This window comes from Pituophis catenifer, unplaced genomic scaffold (genome assembly GCF_029215685.1).
Source record: "Pituophis catenifer annectens isolate HBS135680 unplaced genomic scaffold, rPitCat1.0.hap2 SCAF_3, whole genome shotgun sequence".
Classification (NCBI taxonomy): Eukaryota; Metazoa; Chordata; class Lepidosauria; order Squamata; family Colubridae; genus Pituophis; species Pituophis catenifer.
Genome location: NW_027256883.1, coordinates 11,031,090 through 11,053,976, shown reverse-complemented (window position 1 = coordinate 11,053,976; position 22,887 = coordinate 11,031,090). Strand labels below are relative to the sequence as shown.

At 41.2% G+C, this 22,887-nt stretch overlaps 2 protein-coding genes across 2 annotated transcripts in view; one reads left to right on the top strand and one right to left on the bottom strand.

Annotated features, from left to right (window-relative positions):
* The window catches only part of SLA (Src like adaptor), a 29,804-nt gene extending 22,011 nt beyond the window's left edge, over positions 1 to 7,793 (bottom strand). The window contains exons 1-2 of the mRNA XM_070940322.1: positions 7,674 to 7,793; positions 4,066 to 4,171 (exon numbers count right to left, since the gene is read on the bottom strand). Of these exons, the coding sequence (XP_070796423.1) occupies positions 4,066 to 4,129 (64 nt within the window). The 5' untranslated portion in view covers positions 4,130 to 4,171; positions 7,674 to 7,793. The remainder of the gene's footprint in view (positions 1 to 4,065; positions 4,172 to 7,673) is intronic.
* The window catches only part of TG (thyroglobulin), a 178,295-nt gene that overhangs the window by 134,980 nt on the left and 20,428 nt on the right, over positions 1 to 22,887 (top strand). The window contains exon 39 of the mRNA XM_070940321.1: positions 21,561 to 21,725. Within this exon, the coding sequence (XP_070796422.1) occupies positions 21,561 to 21,725 (165 nt within the window). The remainder of the gene's footprint in view (positions 1 to 21,560; positions 21,726 to 22,887) is intronic.

The following is a 22,887-nucleotide window of genomic DNA, read 5'->3' as shown; positions in this document are numbered from 1 at the left end:
CGGTGTATAAAACACACTTCCCTTTCCCAAAAGTGGGTGGAAATGTCTGTGCGTCTTATACAGTGAATGTTGCTGAAGCCCTGCCCACCTGCCAGCCCCCACTCTTCGCTGCCCATCACTGCTGCCGCCTATCACCACCTCCATGTGCCCCATTTTTGGCCTGTTCCAGGCAGCAGAGTTTACCGTCTCCGCCACCTATACCCGCCACCTGGAAAGGGCCGAAAATGGGATGCGCGGAGGCTGAAAATGGGGCACGCAGAGGCCAAAAATGGGATGTGTGTAGGCCGAAAATGGGGTACATAGAGTTGGCAATAGGCGGCAACGACGATGGGCAGTGATGGTGGCAATGGGAGGTGGCAATCCCCGCAGCCTGGAACAGCTGATAGGTGGTATTCCGGGAGGCAGATCCAACTGCCAATCAGCTGCTGGTGCTAAATCAGGCTGTGCTGAAGCTGACCAGGCTGTTTGCTGTTTGCTGCAAGGAGGCAAATTGCTGGGAGGCAGAGGCAGATTTTATTTTTTTCTTGTTTTCCTCCCCAAAAGCTAGCTGCATCTTATAGTTCGGAGCGGTTTTTTTTTTATTGAAAAGTTTTTACAAACATTTTAACTAAGTTTTGAGCCCCACCTCCCTCCCCATTACCCCTTCCTCCCCTCCCCCTTCTCCCCCCAGACTTCCCAGAGCGAAATACAGCATATTTCATTTAGCAATCTTAATCTAACATATGCTAACTATCTATAAACTCTTTTCATCCTTTTTCACTTTAACTCCCTATTTACGTAACTAAGTAATAACATATCTTCTTAAATCCAAATATCCATTCATATACTATTTGAAACTTTTTAGTCCCATATTTGTTTTGAATATAATCAATCCATCTTCTCCAGTCCACAATATATCTTTCAGTTCGGAGCGTTTTATAATCTGAAAAATACAGTAATTCCTCTCTTGACTCCCTCCTTAGGCTCTTCCTGTCCTTTTCCTACAAAAAATAAGCTAGGTCCATGAATAATTAAAACTTGCGGAAAAAGAGAGCGCTATTTCCCCTCACTATTCGTAAATCAATCCATAACTGAAATAGCTATAACAGGTTGTTAGATGTATTAAATGTTTATGGAGATGTTAGAAGGACAGGAAGGATCAATCTGGCCTTAAAGAGTTGAATAGCCAAGAAAGCTAATACAAACTGGATCTAGTCCTCTCATTAGACTTTTTTTTTTAAAAAAGATCTTGTTCTTTTAACTGAAGACCTATTTTAAAAGAACAATCTGTAATAGTCTTATAAGCGTCAACAGACATCAATGTTGATTTTTTTAAAAAAGTCTTTAATGTTAGAACATAAAATGATGGACTGATAAATAGCTGCAGTCAAGATACAAAGTTGATGTAGTTTTAACTAGTGGAAAATGAGCGAGGAGGGGAAAGTAAGTACAAAGCCCCATAATTCATTCCAAGAAATGTTCAACTTCTTCATGCAAACCGAAAGAGTTATTTGCTGAAAACTGCATTTTGTACATTTTAAGAACCAAACACCAAATCCTTAATTTAGGGAGAACTTGTACATAAATATGTGCAGTACAGCTAGTCCTCAACTTACAGCAATTCATTTAGTGACCGTTCAAAGTTACAATGACGCTGAAAAAAATGACTTATGACCATTTTTTCACACTTACGACCATTGCAGTATCCCCATGGTCATGTGATTTACATTTGGATGCTTGACAACTGACTCACATTTATGACGGTTGACGTGTCCCGGAGTCATGTGATCCCTTTTTGTGACCTCCTTACAAGCAAAGTGAATGGGGAAACCAGATTCACTTAACAACCCTATTACCAATTTAAGAACTGCAATGATTCACTTAACAAATGTGGCGAGAAAAGTCATAAAATGGGGCAAAACTCACTTAACAAATTTCTCACTTAGCAACTTAAATTTTGGGCTCAGTTGTGGTCGTAAAGTTGAGGACGACCTGTAGTAGAAAGTGCACAAGTTTATATTTGAAAACTGCTTTCAAATATGCTTACATTTATAATAGAATAGAATGAATGAGCTGGAAGGGACCTTGGAGGTCTTCTAGTCCAGCCCCCTGCTTAAGCAGGAGAACCTATGTTATTTCAGATAAGTGACTGTATAGACTCTTCTTAAAAGCATTCAATGATGGAGTGCCCATTTAAGGAAATATTCACACAAAGAAATATGAATTAAAAGAACTGGAAAGTTAAATGGGGTCATCTTTTAGCCTGACCTCATTTTTGACTCCTCATCATTTGAGTCAAAAAAGAAAAACAACCTTCTAAAACAGCATCTTGTTAGTCCTTAATCTTTCCGTTCTTTCATTTTGATATTCTTCCCTTCCATTCGACTAAAGGCTTAATATAACCAGCAATACTTTTTGGTGAAAGAAAGCAATAAAATACAACCAAATGAAGTATAAAAATGAGATATTTAAACAAAGAACCACTGAAGTTGCTAAATAGGTTATCACCAAGGTGCAGTTGAATTAAACTTGAATTCTAATAAGAGAATTGAAACAAGAGGGATGCATCAAATTCAGGGGGAAATTTTTAGGCATAGTTGTGAAAAAGAAAATACAGGTAGTCCTTGAATTATGGCCACAATTCAGCCATACATTTTTGTTGCTGAGACAGTCGTAAAATGAGTTTTACAACCTGTCTTGCCCCAGTTATTAAGTGAATGACTGCAGTTGTTAAGTTAGTAACACGGTTATGTTACTAATTAAGTGAATCTGGCTTGCCCATGGACTTTGCTTGTCAGAAGGTCGCAAAAGGTGATCACATGACCCCAAGGCACTGCAACGGTCATAAATATGAATCAGTCGCAAAGCATCCGAATTTTGATCATGAGACCGTGGGGTCGTAAGTGTGAAAAATGGCCATAAGTCACTTTTTTTCAGTGCTGTTGTAACATCAAATGGTCACTAAACAAATGGTTATAAGTTGAGGTCTACCTGTACTTAGCATTCTAAAAAGCAGAGACCTCATCCTGCCAACAAAAGTGCGTATAGTCAAGGCTATGGTTTTCCCAGTTGCAAAGTATGGCTGTGAAAGCTGGACCATAAGAAAGGCTGAGCGCCAAAGAATTGAGGCCTTTGAACTCTGGTGCTGGAGAAGACTCCTGCGAGTCCCTTGGACTGCAAGGCGATCCAACCGGTCAGTCCTAGAGGAGATCAACCCTGACTGCTCTTTAGAAGGCCAGATCCTGAAGAGGAAACTCAAATACTTTGGCCACCTAATGAGAAGGAAGGACTCACTGAAGAAGAGCCTAATGCTGGGAACGACTGAAGGCAAAAGAAGAAAGGGATGGCAGAGAACGAGGTGGCTGGATAGAGTCACTGAAGCAGTAGGCATGAGCTTAAATGGACTCTAGAGGATGGTAGAGGACAGGAAGGCCTGGAGGAACGTTGTCCATGGGGTCTTGATGGGTTGGACATGACTTTGCAACTAAGAACAACAACTTGTACTTGGGTTAACAGTTGGGATCTGGTGGGCCAGGGATATAGAGAGAAATCGTATCAGAAGCGAGGTTGGCTGTAGGTTGAAAGTTAAGCCTGGTAGATACAAGTCAAAAGAATGATAGGCAGACTGGGGGAATATGGCATGAAACCAGTTCAAACTGGAAGAGGAAGACAGAGCCTTGGTGCTTTCTCCTTCTTCCCCAATTAAAAAAAAAGGAAGCCATTTCTCAGAAGAACCTTCATCCGAGCAAGTCAACATAAAACACAGGCCTGTTTGGTAGAAAAAGAGAACTGCGCAGAAGGGAATTGTGCAGAATTAAAACAACAGCTTTCTATTTCAACTGTCTATCACGCAGGAGTCTGAAGCACCAGCTGAAGGGGACCCGGGGGCAGAGGCCAACGTTCGGCCACTGGGACCCCAACATTTGGTGGGCTACCAAGCATCGATGGCCAACTATGATGTCATGGGACGTTGTGGACTTGTGGTCTACAGGAATACGTTTCTAGTTATCATTCCATTTCTGTACTTTTTCTTCCTTTCCTATGTCCTCCTGAATCATAGTTAAAAACAAACCAACCCACACCTACCTGATTGCCAAGGTGTATTCTTCACTTCAGGTGTCGTTTTCAGTATTTTGATAGCATTCCCCATTGTTTTTCTCTTCCTTCCAAGTGATTTTTTTGTTTTTCAGAACTAGGGAACACAAGTAGGAAAAGTTCAAGCCCAAATGTTTTCTTGTCAATACAAAAATAGCAACTTCTGGAAGGATGAGGAAAGTATATATATGAATGTACAATAAGTGTCACTTTGCGTAAATATGCCTATGTTGAAATTCTCATGACTTTTGTCAAATTATCACAATGGTGGCAACAGCAAACTGTTGTATAAAATCACATCAGGTTTTTTTTTAAAGATATTTTTTTCAAACTTGGCATATGAATAAGGTATTTATTATTTTGCAGGATAGAGAGAAAGCTTGATGAGAACTTGTGGTCCAATATTTATCTACAGGGGGTTGGACTAGAAGACCTCCAAGGTCCCTTCTGACTCTGTTATTCTATTCTATACACTGGAGGGTTCAAGGTTACAAAACAATTGTAATCTTTCTTTCTTTCTTCTGTTCAATCACATCCAGTTGTCGGAGGCTGGTTGCCGTTTTCTTTGCAAGGGTTTTCAGAAATAGTTTGCCATTGCTTTCTTCCTAGGACTAAGAGAGATTGACTGGCACAAGGCCAACCACCTAACCTTCTGTCCAAAGTGAAAATAGAACCCAATGTCTCCCATTTCTAGCCTGATGCCTTAATCATTACAACCAACTGGCTCTCAGCTGTGATATTACAACAACCTGAATAATGATGAATGCATTCTCACATGCCAACTTTTGTAAAAATTCTATTTTGAACAAGAGCCCTCCAACTTCTCACAACCATAATACACCCAGAAGAGATATCTATTGAGGGATACCTGAAAAAAAATTCAATATCTATGCTCTATTTTCCCAGTTTGAAGGGGATGAAATATTGGTCTTGATACAGGAAGAATTTTGATGAAACGATAAAGGGGAAAATCGAAATAAGAGCAGGTGGAAATCAACCATTTAAGGAATAGGTGAAGTCACCTTTGCTGTTTTTTGAGCCAGGACTTGATAAATATTTATTGGAGATGAAGTTCTGTACTAAGCAGGGAATTGAACGTGATCATCCAAATGGTCTTTGTTGTTTCCCTACTCCGTTCTCTCGATCCGGAACAGCCTTCTTCCAGCTCTAGGATTCTATGATCTCTGAGAAATCCATGAAATAGATCAAGTGCGTAGAATCCGGCAGGAGTTTTCAACCCAAATTAGACCTGCTTCTCGAATTCCAGATATTTAAAAAAATCACAAAGTGGTCCCAAGAACAGCCGTATTTCCAAAGGAATACACTTGTTTAGTTTGTCTTCTCCATCTTCTTCTCTCCCAATTTAATATTTCTTTTAAAACCCAGTGCAGGGTTAATCCAAATTATGTTGCGGTAAAAAAAGAAATAAGGTTTAATATTGACCTCCTTTTCTTGGGGAAATAGGAGGGAGAAAAAAAAAAGAAAGTCTCTAAAAAGACTATGAAATGAAATTGTCTCGATAGTCTTTCGGTCTGGAATCCTGGATGGATACAGTTTTGCTAAGAGAGGTGTGCGTTTATTTGGTTTAACAGATGTAGTGAAGCGTTTCTTAATTTAGTTCAGAAACGGAAATGAACACACTCGCTTTTCTATTTGGGTGTGTTTTTCCGGCTCCTTCACACCGATAGGTGTTAAACTACATATGAGCCAATTCTAACATCAGATCGGTAATTCATTTGGGCTCCTTCCCCCCCCCCACAATGTCAGCGAATTCCCACAATTGTTCTGAAGTAGCCCGAAGACAATTGTGGAAGGCAATTCAAAAAGAGAATTTTGAGGTTTTGGGATGTCTGCCAACTTCAGCCCAATTTTGCTTCTGAGAAGCAGGTTTTTTTTTTCCCATGAGAATTTTAAAAATTGATAAAGGGTGATACGAAGTGGGTGTGGGTGGTGTTAGTCTTGCTTTCTGCTTCTAAAATACTGCCGTTCCACCCCCAACATTTTCTGCCCTCAGTTAGGGACAAATTATGCATGAGATTTTCCACCCAGTCCAAACCTAATAAACATTTCTTTTGGAGGATTTTCTTCAAGTCACTGGTGAACTCTGGTGACTTCCCAAACAATTCCTTGCAGTTTCTTGGCCAAGTTTCAGAAGTGGTTTGCCATTGCCTCTTTCCTAGGGCTGAGGGAAAGTGGCTGGCCCAAGGTCACCCAGCCGACTTTTATGCCTATGGCAGAACTAGAAGGCACAATTTCCTGATTTCTAACCTGATGCCTTGACCACTTGACCAAGATGTCTCTCAATCAACGTAGAGGTCAACTATCAACAGCATATTTGGGTCGACCGTTGAAAGTTGCCTTGGTTTCAGAAGTTGTGGGTACTCCAATACTGGAGGTTTTTAAGAAGAGATTGGACAACCATTTGTCTGAAATGTTATAGGGTTTCCTGCTTGAGCAGGGGGCTAGACTAGAAGACCTCCAAGGTCCCTTCCAACTCTGTTATTCTGTTATTCAACACAGTCTTCCTTCCTCCAACCAAGTCCATTTTCTCTTTACTCTTTCTACCACTACTTCTTTGTTGACTTTTGTCTAAAAAGAGAATGCCCCCAAGAGAAGTTTCCTCTCAGAGGATCTTCCACAACTACAGAGCACTTGTCTTCTGCATCCAATCTAATCATCTCCCAATGGGAGAACCCCAACCAAGGTGACAATTTTGTGCCTGATTTCTCCTCTGTGGGTACTGCCTGTTTGTTCAAGGAGGGTGGGTAAACAGATCCTAGCAGTCAGAAGAGGAACAGGTGGGTCCAGGAAGCTTCTGTGGCCTTCCCGTAGTCGATGTGTCGATGTAGGCAAGTATCTGGAGACTGCATCTTTTCTGCTCTCTAGTGTTGCAATCCTTTGAACTATGGTGCTGGAGAAGACTCCTGTGAGTCCCTTGGACTGCAAGGTGATCCAACCGGTCAGTCCTAGAGGAGATCAACCCTGACTGCTCTTTAAAAGGCCAGATCCTGAAGATGAAACTCAAATACTTTGGCCACCTAATGAGAAGGAAAGACTCACTGGAGAAGAGCCTAATGCTGGGAAAGATTGAGGGCAAAAGAAGGGGATGACCGAGAACGAGGTGGCTGGATGGAGTCACTGAAGCAGTCAGTGTGAGCTTAAATGGATTCCAGAGGATGGTAGAGGACAGGAGGGCCTGGAGGAACATTGTCCATGGGGTCGCAATGGGTCGGACATGACTTCGCAACTAACAACAACAAGTGTTGCAATCCTTTTTCCTTTAACCAGGGAACAAGTGAGAACTTGAAGGAATGATGGAGATGGAACAGAATTATGTTCTCTTTGTCTGTGAAACCTGTTTGGATGGGGAAAAAATCCCACATTCCCACATCTCTGGTTGCTTTTGATGAATAGGTACCATCTACCGAAATACCCCAGATACAAAAACATTTGCAAAATGCGAAACGATTACTTAAACCCTGAACTCTTTTTAGAGATAGATCTTTTCCAACGTCTTTGGACTTAAGTCAGAGATCTTTGTGTTATGAGTAAAGGGGGGGGAATCTTTCTACCTGAAAATGGGTAAGATGGATCCTTACCTTGTCTTCAGGTGTCAACCATTGTGTCCTCCTTTCAATTTTTTTTATTCTGTCTCTCTTTACCACTGGGACACAGCTGTCCCACAGTGTGAAAAGCCTACTCAGAAGGAACTGCAGCTTCAGAGCTGACAGCCGCTGACCCCAAAAATAAGACTTTGGGGAAGTTCAGCCTATCTTGTAGCACAGCGCTGGTTAAACAAACCACACACTTCCTTTTAGAAATAAGGAAGGCTTCAGCGTACTTGCAAAAGATGTGGTTCCTGTTGCTTGCAACGGAGGAGGATTGTCTAAAGAGTAGTTGGTTTCAGAGGAGGGCAGAACTGTTGATGAGGTCTTTTCACGTAGTTATGGGTGACTGTGTGGTGAGTGGCAGATGTGGCTGTGAGAAAAGCCGAGTTTGCGCTTCCTATAGAATGAACCACAGATGATCATCTCTTGTTTATGTTGCTGATGTATTTATAAAGTTGTTTGGTTTCCACTTGGTAGCTCCATGTGGCCTGTAACATCAGGCTGTTGAGTGACTAGCAGATTCAAGTCGCCATAGGGGACAAGCAGTTGGACCCAAAAGTCTCGGCAGAAGAAGTCAAGCAGACATGGACAACTGAGATTAAAACTGGTTTTAATGGTAGAGGTTAACTTCCGTTTTAGAAGATCCAAGGTGGCTTGTAATGCACTCTTTGTCCTAGAACTCTCCTCAGTAGAAAGTCTTCTTCTGCTGTTCCAGGGTTGGTAATTATCTGTTCTTTTGAAATCCTGTACAAGAAGTTTAGAAATTATGAGAAATCTTAGAGAACTTGCTCAATTTAGTGGGGTCATCTTCCAGTCAGCATGGTCAGAAGGTAGCTGATTGGAAATAATGGGAATTGTAGTTCCTGTATGGGAAGTTGCCAATTATATGACAGGAAAGCATGTTACAGGACCCCCTCCCCAAAGAAATTGGAGGGGGTGGGTGGATGGATAATTGTGTGTGTGTGTCTGTCTCTGTGTGTGTTTAATCTGTTCATGAATTAATATTTCTCTGTTCTAAAAGAGCCCCGTGGAGGATTAATGATCTGGAGGCTAAAACATATGAAAAATAGTTGTAGAAATTGGGTATGTCTAGTCTGGTGAAAAGAACTAGGGGCTGACATGTAAGCAGTCTTTCAATATTTGAGGTGTTGCCACAAGGAAGAAGAGCTTAACCTATTTTCCAAAGCATCTGAGGGCAGAACAAGAAGCAATGGATGGAAACTAACCAAAGAGAGAACCAACCTAGAACTAAGGAGAAATTTCAACTGGCTCCCAGGTTCAACTCTTTGCTCAGTACCAGATTTAAATTAAAGCATCTGGGACAGGGGTGCTGTTCAGCAGGTTCTGACAGGTTCTGGAGAACCGGTAGCAGAAATTTTGAGTAGGTCGGAGAACAGACAAATACCACCTCTGGCTGGCCCCAGAGTGGGGTGGGAATGGAGATTTTGCAATATCCTTCCCCCAGGAGTGGGAAGGGAATGGGGATTTTGCAGTATTCTTCCCCTGGAGTGGGGTGGGAGTGGAGGTTTTGCAGTATCCTTCCCCTGACACGCCCAACAAGCCATGCCCACAGAACCGGTAATAAAAAAATTTGAATTCTACCACTGACCTGGGAGCCATCTGAATATAACCAATGAAGAAAGTCATCACTTCCCTTGGTATCCAGAGCCTGTTATACTGCTCTTATTACAGTATTAGATTTTTCCCCCTCCTCATATTCATTCAGAATCTGCCTTTATATTATAGAAGCCCATTATTCCATGTCCTGTAGCCTGGTGTAAGAGTACATTCCTAAGCTTCTGTGTGACTTTCTCCAAGGCACTTGGGAAAATATCAGTGTGTCTTGCTTCAGTCTTCCTATCTCGGTTTTAAAAAGAATCACTCAGCTGGAAGATGCTCTGGTGACCACATTTACAATGGTTGCACACCCTTGTAGTCACATGATTGCAATCTGGGCACTCGGCAACCAGCTGATGTTTGCAACCAGTTGCAGCTCCCTGCAGCCACTCAGTTGCAATTTGCAAACTTCCCAGTTAATTGCTGACCAAAAAAATAATAATAATATTTTTTTAAAAATTTTATTTTTTTATTGGGTTTTAACAATTAAACAATTCTTATTCAACTTTTGTGCATGACTGTGACCATTTACATATTATCACACTAATGTTCTCCTATACGCTATATAATTTTACAAAATCTACTATCTGTTATTTCCCTTTTTTTCTATCTTCAATCCAATTATACCATTTCTCCCATATTACGTAAAAGTCCAAATCCATCAGTGCTTTCAGTTCCAATGTCATTTTAGCCATCTCGGCGCAATCTAATATCTTTCTAATTATTAAATCTTTGGAGGGTATGTTTGAACTTCTCCAACATTGTGCAAATGCCAATCTTGCCGCCGTTGTCATATGTAGAATAATATATGTTGTTGTTTTTTCATATTTATTTTTCATTAGTCCTAGAAGAAACAATTCTGGTGTATAATTCTATCTGGAAGCCTGTTACTTCCTGTATCCAACTATGTATTTTCATCCAATATTTTTTTTTTCGGAGCATAACCACCATGTGTGTAAGAAGGTACCTTGCTTTTGTCCACCTTTCCAACAATTGGGGTTTAAATTTGGATATATTTTTGCCAGTCTAGATGGTGCCAAGTACCAACGGTAAAACATTTTATATTGATTTCCTTTATATTTTGCTGATCTGGTTAATTTATAATTTTTGTTCCCCCCCAAAAAATTATTAAGGAGGTTGGATCCACTTAAGGACCATGTGATTCACTTAACAACCATGGTCAAAAATGGTTGTAAGGTTGGGTCTGGTCACATGATGAGTTGCTTTACAACAACTTTGACTTACAATGTAAATTCTGGTCCCAGTGTGATCGTACCTGTAGTTATTTTGGGGACGGGTTGGAATTAGTAATTATCCTAAAATGTTTTGTGACAAATTTGGGTTTTTTCCCCCTTTGAAATGGCCACATTGGGCAGTGGATAGTCTCATATGTAGTACTAATTGGAAGCTGCCAAGAGATATTCAGGAATCAATCCAGCAAATATATTATATAGAAGGACTATGAATTTTTATACAGTTTTTTTTTTCACTGAAGATGGGAAAAATTGGGAGTTTTTAAACCCGGTAACCTGGCTTGGAGAATGAATGGACCAGGTTTTGGGGTTGTTTTTTTAAAAGTCCCTTGAGAAAAAATGTGGGCTGTTGCATTTGGCAGGTGTTCTTGGATTGTTCTCCAACTTCGTGGAAAAAGAGCTGCGGGAAACTAAAATTAATTTTTTATTATTTATTTTATTTTTATTATTCATATTTTTATGCCGCCCACTCTCCAAAGACTCTGGGCGGCTTACACCAAAGACAGTATACTAAATAGCATATTTCCCCCAACAATCTGGGTCCTCATTTTACCCACCTCGGAAGGATGGAAGGCTGAGTCAACCTTGAGCCAGTGAGATTTGATCTGCTGATCTGCTGAACTAGCAGTCAGCTGAAGTAGCTGCAGTACTGCACTCTAACCACTGCGCCACCTCGGCAACATGTAACCCTGGGTTGTGTGTTGCTCAACTGTAGGCTAAATCTGTTTGGACGTCCCACTAACTTTGATAGTATTTGTTTCTGAAAAAGAGACCACACTGGAATGCAGTGGGAAATCAGACTAGATTGTGCATGGATACAACAAGATCCAGAGACACTCTGAACAAATAGGGCTATCTGGTGGCTTCCATCCTTTGCGATTGTGGTGACATGCAGACAGCCACATATACAGTATGTATATTTGCCCTTTGTGTCCTTATCAGTGTACACTTGAGGACTTCATGCAAGTGTGATAGAATGCAATTAATGTTGATAGTTTCTGAGCAAGATTTGTTTAACTTGTATATACTGTATTTTAATCTTGCATTTTGTACTTTAATAGCAATAGCCCTTAGACTTATATACTGCTTCATTTATATACTGCTTTACATCCCTCTCTAAGCTGATTACAGAGTCAGCCTATTGCCCCCAACAATCTGGGTCCTCATTTTACCCACCTCGGAAGGATGGAAGGCTGAGTTAACCTGGAGCCTAGTGGGACTTGAACTGCCAAACTGCTGGCAATCAGCAGTCAGCAGAAATAGTATTGTACTACTGGTTCTGTGGCCGTGGCTTGGTGGGCATGGCTTGGATGGGGGGGGGGGTGTCATGTGACTGGGTGGGCGTGGCCAACTTAAAAAAATTTTAAAGCATTTTTTAACTTTAAAAAGTTTTTAAAAGTTCCGATGATCAGCTATGACAATCAGCTGTGCCCGTGATAGTTGGAACCTTTTTTTTTACTTTTTAAAGCATTTTTTACTACTTATTTACCCGAATCGAGAGTAAAAAAATGCTTTAAATTTTTTTTAAAAGGTTCCAACGATCAGCTGTGACAATCAGCTGTGCCACGCAACCTTTAAAAAACTTTTTTAAAGCATTTTTTTACTACCGGTTTGGGCGAACCAGGCTGAACCGGTAGCATTTCACCCCTGCAATAAGGTATATGATACTGAAAGCAAACAGGATTCCTTACTAGCACAGAGATCACCAAGGACCCCTCAATTCAACCCTGAGCTACAAATATTCTCTTTTATTGATACCTTATTTTAATGGAGATGCTTCTGACATGAATAAACAAACAAGCATTTCCTGTCCTTCTGCATTTTTCCTATTGCAGACCCACGCAAGAAGAAAAAGTATTGTGCTTCTGGCATTCAAAATTGGTTGGATTTGGGGTGGAATGGAGTGACCCCACCACCAGGTTGTAGGAACTGGGAGAATGTAGCGAATGTATCTACCAGCTGATGTGGCATTTTGCCCATGTGTGGCAGGAGTAAGGATGGGTAGAAGGAAAGGTGGTTGTTGCAACATCTGGCTGTCCAGGTGATAGAAGAACCGACTAACTAAGCTGGTATTTAACTCAGAAGTAGATATTTTTTAACTTACGGCATCCAACATTTAAGACTTTTTATCGTAAATCTTTGTCTAGTTTGTCACCTCTTCTGGAAGATTGTAAGGAAATTTCTCAGTTATGCAAGTGATTAAAATGATGGAAGTGAATGTAATGGAAGAAACATGACGTCAAGTAAGACAGGGGAACTGCAGATAAGATGACAGGGTAGCTGTGTGTGTTCTACCCTTCCATAACTCCTTCAACATTGATTCATAAACCTGTGCCTGCAATTGCATAACTTAAAAACTCAAGAGTGCGGAGATCATGTCTACAAGTAAAGGGTGAACATCAGGGCAGCATCTGGTAGAACTTCCTTTCTATTGAACAATACATTTTTAGAAACATAAGAATGATCCTCCTTCATGTGTTAGGTTGAAGAAGAAGTCACAGAACAGCACGTCAACTTTTCAAAGGTCATAATGAGGTATCTCCCCCAATCTATTCTCAATTTTAAAATACAGGAAGTCCTGTATTCATTTAGTGACTGCTTGAAGTGACGACGGCACTGAAAAAAGTGACTTATGATCGTTTTTCATGCTTACAACCATTGCGGCATTCTCCATGGTCACATGATCAAAATTCAGACCCTTGGCAACTGACTCATATTTATGATGGTTGCATTGTCTTGGGGTCACATGATCACTTTTTGTGACTTTCTGACAAGCAAAACCAATATGGAAGCCAGATTTACTTAACGGTGTTACTAACTTGGAAGTGTTACTAACTTCCAAGTGTTACTAACTTGGAACAACTTGCCTCCAGAAGTTGTGAATGCTCCAACACGAAGTTTTTAAGAAGAGGTTGGATAACCATTTGTCTGAAGTGGTATAGGGTGTCCTGCCTAAGCAGGAGGTTGGACTAGAAGACCTCCAAGGTCCCTCCCAACTCTGTCATTCTATTCTATTCTATTCTATTCTATTCTACTCTACTCTACTCTACTCTACTCTACTCTACTCTACTCTACTCTACTCTACTCTACTCTATTCTATTCTATTCTATTCTATTCTATTCTATTCTATTCTATTCTATCTTAACAGCTGCAAGGATTCCCTTAGCAACTGTGGAAAGAAAGGCCATAAAATGGGACAGAACTCACTTGCCTCACTTAGCAACAGAAAATTTGGGCTCTATTGTGGTCGTAAATCGAGGACTACCTGTATGAATAAGGCACTTTGGACTCTCTGTATTCTGAACAAGATCTAGGCAAAAGGTTTTAAAAACCGTGAGGGATGTATCCTGAAATATTTGGAAGAAATCCGGTTCCTTACCTTATTCTGTAGAAGATGGCTGATATTGTCTCAGTTCAAAAGATTTACTTGAAAGTAGGGATATAGTAGGCACCCAATATGGGTTCAGTCTCTAGAGAATTTGGAATATTCCACTCCTAATAGATTTACAGCAGCATAAAATAGGAGAAGGAAGGTTATGTTGGATATCTTCGCTGCCTTATTTTATAAAAACAACAAAGGCAGGATATAAACAAATGAACAAACAAACAGTAGAAAAATTGAGCTCCTGCTAGTTTTCAAATTTCTCAAATCAAAAATCCACCTCTTCCAGATCTTTCTAGAAAGATAATAAGCATCTGATCATGCTTATACAGCTAGTCCTCAATTTATGACCACAACCGAGCCCAAAATTTATGTTGGCGAGTGAGAAATTTGTTATGTCCGTTTTGCCCCAATTTTACGACGGTTCTTGCCACGTTTGTTAAGGGAGTCACTGCCGTTGTTAAATTAGCAACACAGTTGTTAAGTGAATCTGGTTTCCCCATTGATTTTGCTCGTCAGAAGGTCGCAAAAGGGGATCACGTGATCCCGGGATGTCATAAATGTGAGCCAGCTATCAAGCATCCAAATATAAATCACGTTACCACGGGGGATGCTCCAATGGTCATAAGTGTATAGATCTCCATCCCGGACCACCCCAACAATGCCCTTGAAGTGATGTCCCGGTGTCTGGAGGCCGTGCGGATCTGGATGGGGAGGAACAAGCTCAGGCTCAACCCATCCAAGACCGAGTGGCTGTGGTTTCCGACGTCCTGATATAGTCAGTTGACGCCATTGCTGACTATTGGGGGCGAATTGCTGGCCCCCACGGAGAGGGCTCGCAACTTGGGTGCCCTCCTGGATTCACGGCTGTCTTTAGAAGAGCACTTGACAGCCATGACCGGGAGGATTTTTCATCAGGTTTGCCTGATTCGCCAGTTGCATCCCTTTCTGGATCGGGACTCCCTACACACAGTCACTCATGCCCTTGTCACTTCCCGCCTGGACTACTGTAACACTCTCTACATGGGGCTCCCCTTGAGGAGCACCCAGAGGCTCCAACTGGCGCAGAGTGCGGCCGCGCGGGTGGTTATGGGAGCAAGATGGCGCTCCCGTGTGACACCTCCTGTGGGAGCTGCATTGGCTCCCGGTGGTCTTCCGGGTGCGCTTCAAGGTTTTGGTCACCACCTTTAGAGCGCTCCATGGCTTAGGACTTGGTTATTTACAGGACCGCCTACTACCACAAACAGCCTCCCACCGGCCGGTACGCTCTCATAGAGAGGGGCTCCTCCAGGTGCCGTCAGCCAAACAATGTCGACTGGCGGCCCCCAGGAGGGCCTTCTCTGTGGGGGCACTCACTATCTGGAACAAGTTCTCCCCAGAGATACGGAGGATCCCGGATCTGCGCACTTTCCGCCGTGCTCTTAAGACCCTCCTATTCCAGCAAGCTGGCCTGGCCTAATTTTCTCCCCTGTTTTAAAATTCTTTTAAATTGAAATTTTAATCTGTTTTAAATTATTGGGATTTTTAATTGTCTCGGGCTAAATTATTTAATCTGGTTTTAATTATGTTTCTAACTTTTGTATCTATGTATTTTATTTTGTGCCTGTTCACCGCCCTCGAGTCCTTCAGGAGTAGGGTGGTATATAAATTTAATAAAACAAACAAACAAAACAAACAAACAAGTGTGAAAGATGGTCATAAGTCACTTTCTTCAGTGATTGAAAAGAGGATCCATTTATTGATGAAGCAGAAGCAGGTTTGTAATTCTGGTTCAGCTGACCATATGGAGTTGAGAGTGGGGGGTATTTATACCTTCTCTTGGGCTTTGCACTTGAGCTTCCTGTTCCTGTGCAAGAACATGTATTCTATTGGTTATTGTCAGACTCCAATGGGGCCATGTACGGGTCATAGCTGACTCTATAGGCAAAGTACAAATCCTAGGTGTTTGACTGAGCTACGTTTGGTTGAAGTTTGGACTGCTGATGCAATGAAGGGACGTTGGGCAATTCCTATTGTGGCTGAGGGCTAATCCTACCTTTGTTGTATCTTGGGTGAGGGTATTTGCTTAAGAATAGAGCTATCTATCTCTTAAATGCTGACATCTGCTGTGGGCTATTAAGAAAAGGTGGGAGCTGCTTTCTCCCTCTAAAAACGTATCATCTGGGGAAATATAATATTCTGCCTTTTTAATATTTCTCAAAATGTTTCATTCATCTAGGAGAGGGGTGGATGCTAACTTTCTACAACCTTTTTTTTGTCCTGGTTGTTAAGCGAATCACTGCAGTTCTTAAGCGAATCACATGGTTTTAATGCAAATGCAGCTTGATTTTACTTGTTGGAAACTAATTGGGAAAGTTGCAAATGGTCACATGACCTTGAGATGTTGCAACCATCGTAAGTACATGCCAGTTGCCCAGATTTTGATCACGTGATCGTAGGGATGCTGGGATTGTTTTAAGTGAAAGAAGCAGTTGTAAGTCACTTGTCAACGTCCCGAATGACGATCCCAAACAAAACAAGCATGCTTGAGACCTCCCAACATCTCAGTGCAAAACTTTATTGAGTGTGTCATTTCGGCACTGTTGAAGGCAAAACCAGCTCTACCTAATTCCCCACAAACCCAAATAGTTCAATATGAATTTCCCCCCTTCCCTCCGTAGTGCAGTTCACATTGTCCAATTAAGTGTTGTTATCTTGTTATGAGAAATTGTCTCTGGGTTCGGCTAACACCTGCAGATGTGTCCTTGGGTCTCACGCCTCTCCTCCTCAAAGTCTGGAGTTCACATTCCAATCTCACCCTTCCCTCCCCCTGGTCTGTTGGCAAGCAGAGAAGCGATAATACTTGGAACAGCATAAGCGCGCTTTCTGCTTGACACCACTTTTTTCAGTGTTGCTGTCACTCTGAACAGTTACTAAAGGAATGGTTGTAAGTCGAGCACTACGGTATCTGTAAGCAAAAAACCTCTTCATGCTGGGAATTGGATCTGAAAAGAACCGACTCAACTTACTGGGTGGAAATGTTGTACCACAATGAATATTTGAAGAGCTCGCTTCTGTTCTTCTATAGGAGGAACAGAAATTGTTTGAACCGCTAATGCTGTACATTTCCTTCTTCAGGTCAGCCCAAGTCTGTTTGGTCCAATCCGATCTCAGACTACATTAGTCTACACAACCTCTTTGTATAGGAACTAGACCTGTCCCCAGATTTCTTATTACTCAGAAGTTTGCTCTATGTATCACACTCTTTTAAATGCAAACCGTGAGACTTTCCTGGAGACCAATGTTCTGACCTAGGCTTCCCCAGCAGCACGAAGCCAAGTCCTCGTCCCGATAAACCCCTTTTATTTAATCTACAGTGAATTCCTCTCCAGAAAAGTCTTTCCTCTCCCACAGTCTTTCAAGATAGTTCACAATTACCGATCTTTATCAGGCTTGGAGAGTGGCCAGGCCGATATCTTTCAGACGCCGCAATACTTGGCAAGAATGCAGGAATGAAGTAATTGTCTCCTGCAAACTCCACTCCCCTTTCGCTCCTCTTTTATTCCCTCTGGGAGGGGCCCTTCATCGTCCACCTGTGGCCTTACTCCCAAGTCGACCCTTGTTCTTTAGCTGTGCATGCGCACCAGGGGTTCTAAATTTTTTTACTACCGGTTCTGTGGATGTGGTTTATTTTGTGGGTGTGGCTTGGAGGTCATGTGACTAGGTGGGCGTGGCTAGCTGGTCAGAGTCATTTCTGGAAGGTCCTCGCACTTACGACCAGTCCTCGCACTTACGACCCAGTGTTTGCTTTTAACACTGATCAGCTGTAGGACGGCCCTTTGAAGCCCCGCGGCAAGAGTTTAAACAGTTTTTTTTCCTTCTAGTCATCAGCTGGGACTCAGGAGGCAGCAATAGATTGGGGGCGGGACCAAATAAAAGGTAAGAATAACGTGGGTGGGGGGGGAGGGCGGGGGGGGAGAACCGGTTCGGTGATGTCATATCATCACCGCTACCGGCTCGGCCGAACCGGACCGAACCGGGAGGAACCCACCACTGATGCACACACTGGGAACAGGCTCCAGCTGTTTGCCTGCCTCACTGATGTCTGACTCCAAAGGCAGCTGGTAACTGGCATACAGCCCTGGCCTCCTCTCTGCCTCCGAAGCAGAGCCCTCATCAGAGCCTTCCCCAGACTCCAGGACTGGCCCATGTTCCTCCCCAACCTCCTCACTGTCCGAATCTGTTGCCAGATCTGCTGGCCGCTGGCGGGCCACAACAACCAACCAGTTGGAGGAAGCAATATAGAAACCAGCAGAATATTTATAATAACAGGGACCTTAAAAATTTGCTGCTAGAAAAAAATCAGTGTGTCTGTCTACTTTTAGCACTTGGAGCCCTGAAGCAGAAATTCTGATTTTGTTATGGGGCAAGGAGAGCTATCTACTTTACTTTAGTAGACAGAAGACCAATATTCTGGGCAGGTAGTCCTCAACATATAACAATTTCTGTTACTAAGCGAGAAAGTTGTTAAGTGAATTTTGCCCCATTTTACAAACTTTCTTGCCACAACTATTAAGTGAATCCCTGCAGTTGTTAAGATAGTAACATGGTTGTTAAGTGAATCTGACTTCCCCATTGACTTTGCTTGCCAGAAGGTTGCAAAATGTGATCAAACAATCTAGGGACGCTTATTATGCAATCGTCATAAATATGAGTCAGTACTAGCCAAGCATCTGAATTTTGATCACGTGACCATGGGGATGCTGCAATGGTCATAAGGGTGAAAACTGGTCATAAGTCACTTTTTTCAGTGCTGTTGTAACTTCAAATGAACTGTTATAAGCCAAGGACAACCCGTATTAAATGTTGATGCCTACTCAGGAATCAGCTGCACCAGGTTCAGTTTAACCTTCAAATTTGCTTTCCAAAATTGTACTTATCAAAATATTTTTTTCCAGAGCTGCATTTGTTAAATTGAAGAGTTGTTGAGCAAATCATGTGACAAAACAGTTTCTGAACATACATTTATGTCTCCAGATGGCATGGAACAATAACTGTGTTATGCACAGTAAATATTTATGCCAGGTGTCAATGAAAAAGATATTTTCCATGTAGTCAGTCATATTTCCGTGCATGGATTAAGGGTGGGTGGGAGTGGGATGGATGGAAAGGGAGTGATTTTTTTTTTTAAAAAAAACAAGTTTTCAGTAACCTTGTTCCAAACTTTGATTTAATCATTTCTGCAACTGGATTTTTGCTAATTTAGCCTTGCTGTTCTAAAGCTCATATATATCTGATTATATTTCCTTTTCTTTCATGCAAACAGAAGTTCCTTTAAAATTAATTACGCACTCTTTATTTAAGGCGAATATATCTTTCTTATGAAATTTAGAAGATTCTAGCTGCTGAAATGGGGAAGTAAGATAAGAACACAAAGAAAAGGAGAAGCAAAATGCAAGACAACAGGAGAGTCTTCTATTGATTTGCAAATACCATCATTGTGGACAATGCAATCAAAACATGATAGAATAGAATAGAATAGAATAGAATTCTTTATTGGCCAAGTGGACACACAAGGACTTTGTCTTGGTACATACGCTCTCAGTGTACATAAAATAAAAGATACATTTGTCAAGAATCATAAGATACAACACTTAATGATAGTCATAGGGTCCAAATAAGCAATCAGGAAACAACATCAATATAAATTGTAAGAATACAAGCAACAAAATTACAGACATACAGTCATAAGTGGGAGGAGATGGGTGATAGAAACGATGAGAAGATTAATAGTAGTGCAGAGTTAGTAAATAGGTTGACAATGTTGAGGGAATTATTTGTTTAGGAGAGTGATGGCGTTCGGGAAAAAAATGTTCTTGTGTCTAGTTGTTCTGTTGTGCAATGCTCTATAGCGTCGTTTTGAGGGTAGGAGTTGAAACAGTTTATGTCTAGGATGCGAGAGGTCTGTAAATATTTTCACAGCCCTCTTTTTGACTCCTGCAGTATACAGGTCCTCAATGGAAGGCAGGTTGGTAGCCATTGTTTTTTATGCAGTTCTAATTATCATCTGATTAAAAAAAAAAAACTAACTCAGGACTAATCCAGATGAAATGAGTGACTCTTTCCAATTGTTGACCCAGTTGGCTTTCTTGACAATTTTAAAAAAAATTGTGACCTTCCCAACTGGCTTCTCTTCTATCAATCTGAGGGCATGTTATCCCCTTCGTGGAAATTGCTAAAATAATGCATTTTTGGTATATGTCTAACAAAATAACAGAGTTGGAAGGGACCTTGGAGGTCTTCTGGTCCAGCCCCCTGCCTAGGCATGAAACCCTACACCACTTCAGACAAATGGTTATGCAATATCTACTTAAAAACTTCCAGTGTTGGAGCATTCACAACTTCTGGAGGCAACTCGTTCCACTGGCTAATTGTTCTAACTATCAGGACATTTCTCCTTAGTTCTAAGTTACTTCTCTCCTTGATTAGTTTCCACCAGGGGTGAAATCCAGCAGGTTCTGACAGGTTCTGGAGAACTGGTAGCGGAAATTTTGTGTAGTTTAGAGAACCGGCAAATACCACTTCTGGCTGGCCCCAGAATCAGGTGGGAATGCGGATTTTGCAGTATCCTTCTCCTGGAGTGGGGTGGGAATGGAGATTTTGCAATATCCTTACCCTGCCACGCCCACCAAGCCATGCCCACAGAACTGGTAGTAAAAATTTTTGAATTCCACCAGTGGTTTCCACCCATTGCTTCTTGTCCTGCCCTCAGGTGCTTTGGAGAATAGCTTGACTTCCTCTTCTTTGTGGCAGCCCCTGAGATATTGAAACTGCTATCATGTCTCCCCTAGTCAGTGGTGAAATGTAAAATTTGTTACTACCGGTTTTGTGGGCGTGGCTTGGTTGGGGGGGGTAATGTGACTGAGTGGGCGTGGCCAACTTTTTTTTTTTTAACTTTTAAAACCATTTTTTCTACAACCTCTTCAGCCGAAGAAGTTGTAAAAAAATGCTTTTAAAAGCCTCTGACGATCTCAGCTGAGCCATGGGATCATCAGAGGCTTTTTATTTTACTTTTAAAAGCATTTTTTTGACCGAAGAGGTTGTAGAAAAAATGCTTTTAAAAATAAAAAAAAAAGCCTCTGATGATCGTGCAGCTCAGTTGGGCATTGGGGGGGAGGCAGGGATTTTCGCTACCAGTTCTCCGAACCACCCACCGCTATTGCTACCAGGTCGGGCGATCCGGTCCGAACCGGGAGCATTTCACCCCTGCCCCTAGTCCTTCTTTTCATTAAACTAGACATACCCAGTTCCTGCAATCATTCTTCATATGTTTTAGCCTCTCATCCCCTAATCATCTTTGTGGCTCTTCTCTGCACTCTTTCTAGAGTCTCAATATCTTTTTTACATCGTGACGACCAAAACTGGATGCAGTATTGTTCAAGTGTAGCCTTACCCAATATTTTATATTTTATATCTATGTTTTAATGCTTCTGGCCTGTGGTTGAAATGAAATGAAATTGCTGGATTCCTTTTGAGTGTTTTTTTTTTCTTCCTTTCTAGGTTTTTTGATGTCCCTTTTAAAAGCAGGCATTCAGGTTATACACACAGCTCCACTGTCAACTTAATTCTCCCTTTTTCTTTTCTTAGGGCGGATCGGCTTTCTCTCCAGCGATAACGCTCAGCAAAAAGAAAGCAGAATCCCAAGCTGCCGTTTTGGCTCGCGAAGTGAGCTGCCTATCCACCAGCAATCCTGACATTGTCTCGTGCCTTCGCCAGTTGCCTGCCAAAACACTTAACGATGCACAAACCAAGGTGCGTTCATTATTTTGGGGTGCACCGTTTAAATGCATGGGTGTGCCAATCTAGCAGTGGAGGAAAAAAAAGTCCCTCTGGTATGTGGGATGAATGTCTTCTCTCTCTTTTTTTTTTAAAAAGCAAGTTTTATTAATTTTTTCTTTTATATACATATTTTATGAACAGAGTATTGACCGGGTCACATTTTATAAAATTTATAACATATATTGATTTTGTATATTCTATTCCAATCTTCTTTTTTGTTTTTTCCAAATACAATGTACATATTTCAATTTCTGCTATCATATTTTTTCCCTACTTTTTTTATTTTATCTTTATCTCTTCTTAATACATAATATATAAACAATATCACCATCCACCCTTCAAATCCTAATTTCTTAACATTGCTTCAATTAATTATCTTATTTCTCCCTTTATAAAATATATTTCTCAAAATCCCCATTACATTTTTTAGCTATAAACAATGTACTTCATCTTATTCAATTCATACATTGAAACCTTTTAACTTAATTGACCTTCCAGATCTTATCTTAATGTCTTCTTGATACATAATAAACAATATCACTATCTGCTCTTAATTCCTAATTTCTTATTATAGCCTCAATCAATTATTTTATTTCATCATTTACAACATATTATTTCAAAATCCCCATCGCATTTTTTTACATTTCAATTTTATCTCTTGATTTCAGTTATTTTCATAATTGAACCAAATTACCACTTCATATTGGGATGAATGTCTTCTCGAAAGAGGAATGTCTCTCGTGGCTCGGAAGGAAGTAGAACAAAAAAATAAATAAAATAAAACCAGCACTGTACATTTGATGAATTAGTTGTGCACTGTCCATTGCTTTAAGTATGTGCAACCTCAGCCCCACCAGCAATTGAGAATGGGAAATGAATCTGAGATCTGCAAGGGCTGTAGGTCCACAGACCCTCTGCAAGCAAGCAATTCATATTTTTGACAAAGTTATTTCACCTGTCTCCAGGAGAAAATGAGAAAAGGAAGAGAATTATTTCTTTCATATATGCACCACTGTGCACATGCCAAAAGGGCAGTGTGTCACTCCTTGTTGTCATAAGAGCTCCCTTGAGCCCCTTTGAACAGACCAGGGGTGGGCTCTACTTATCTTTACTACTGGTTTGCTTCGCTCGTGCG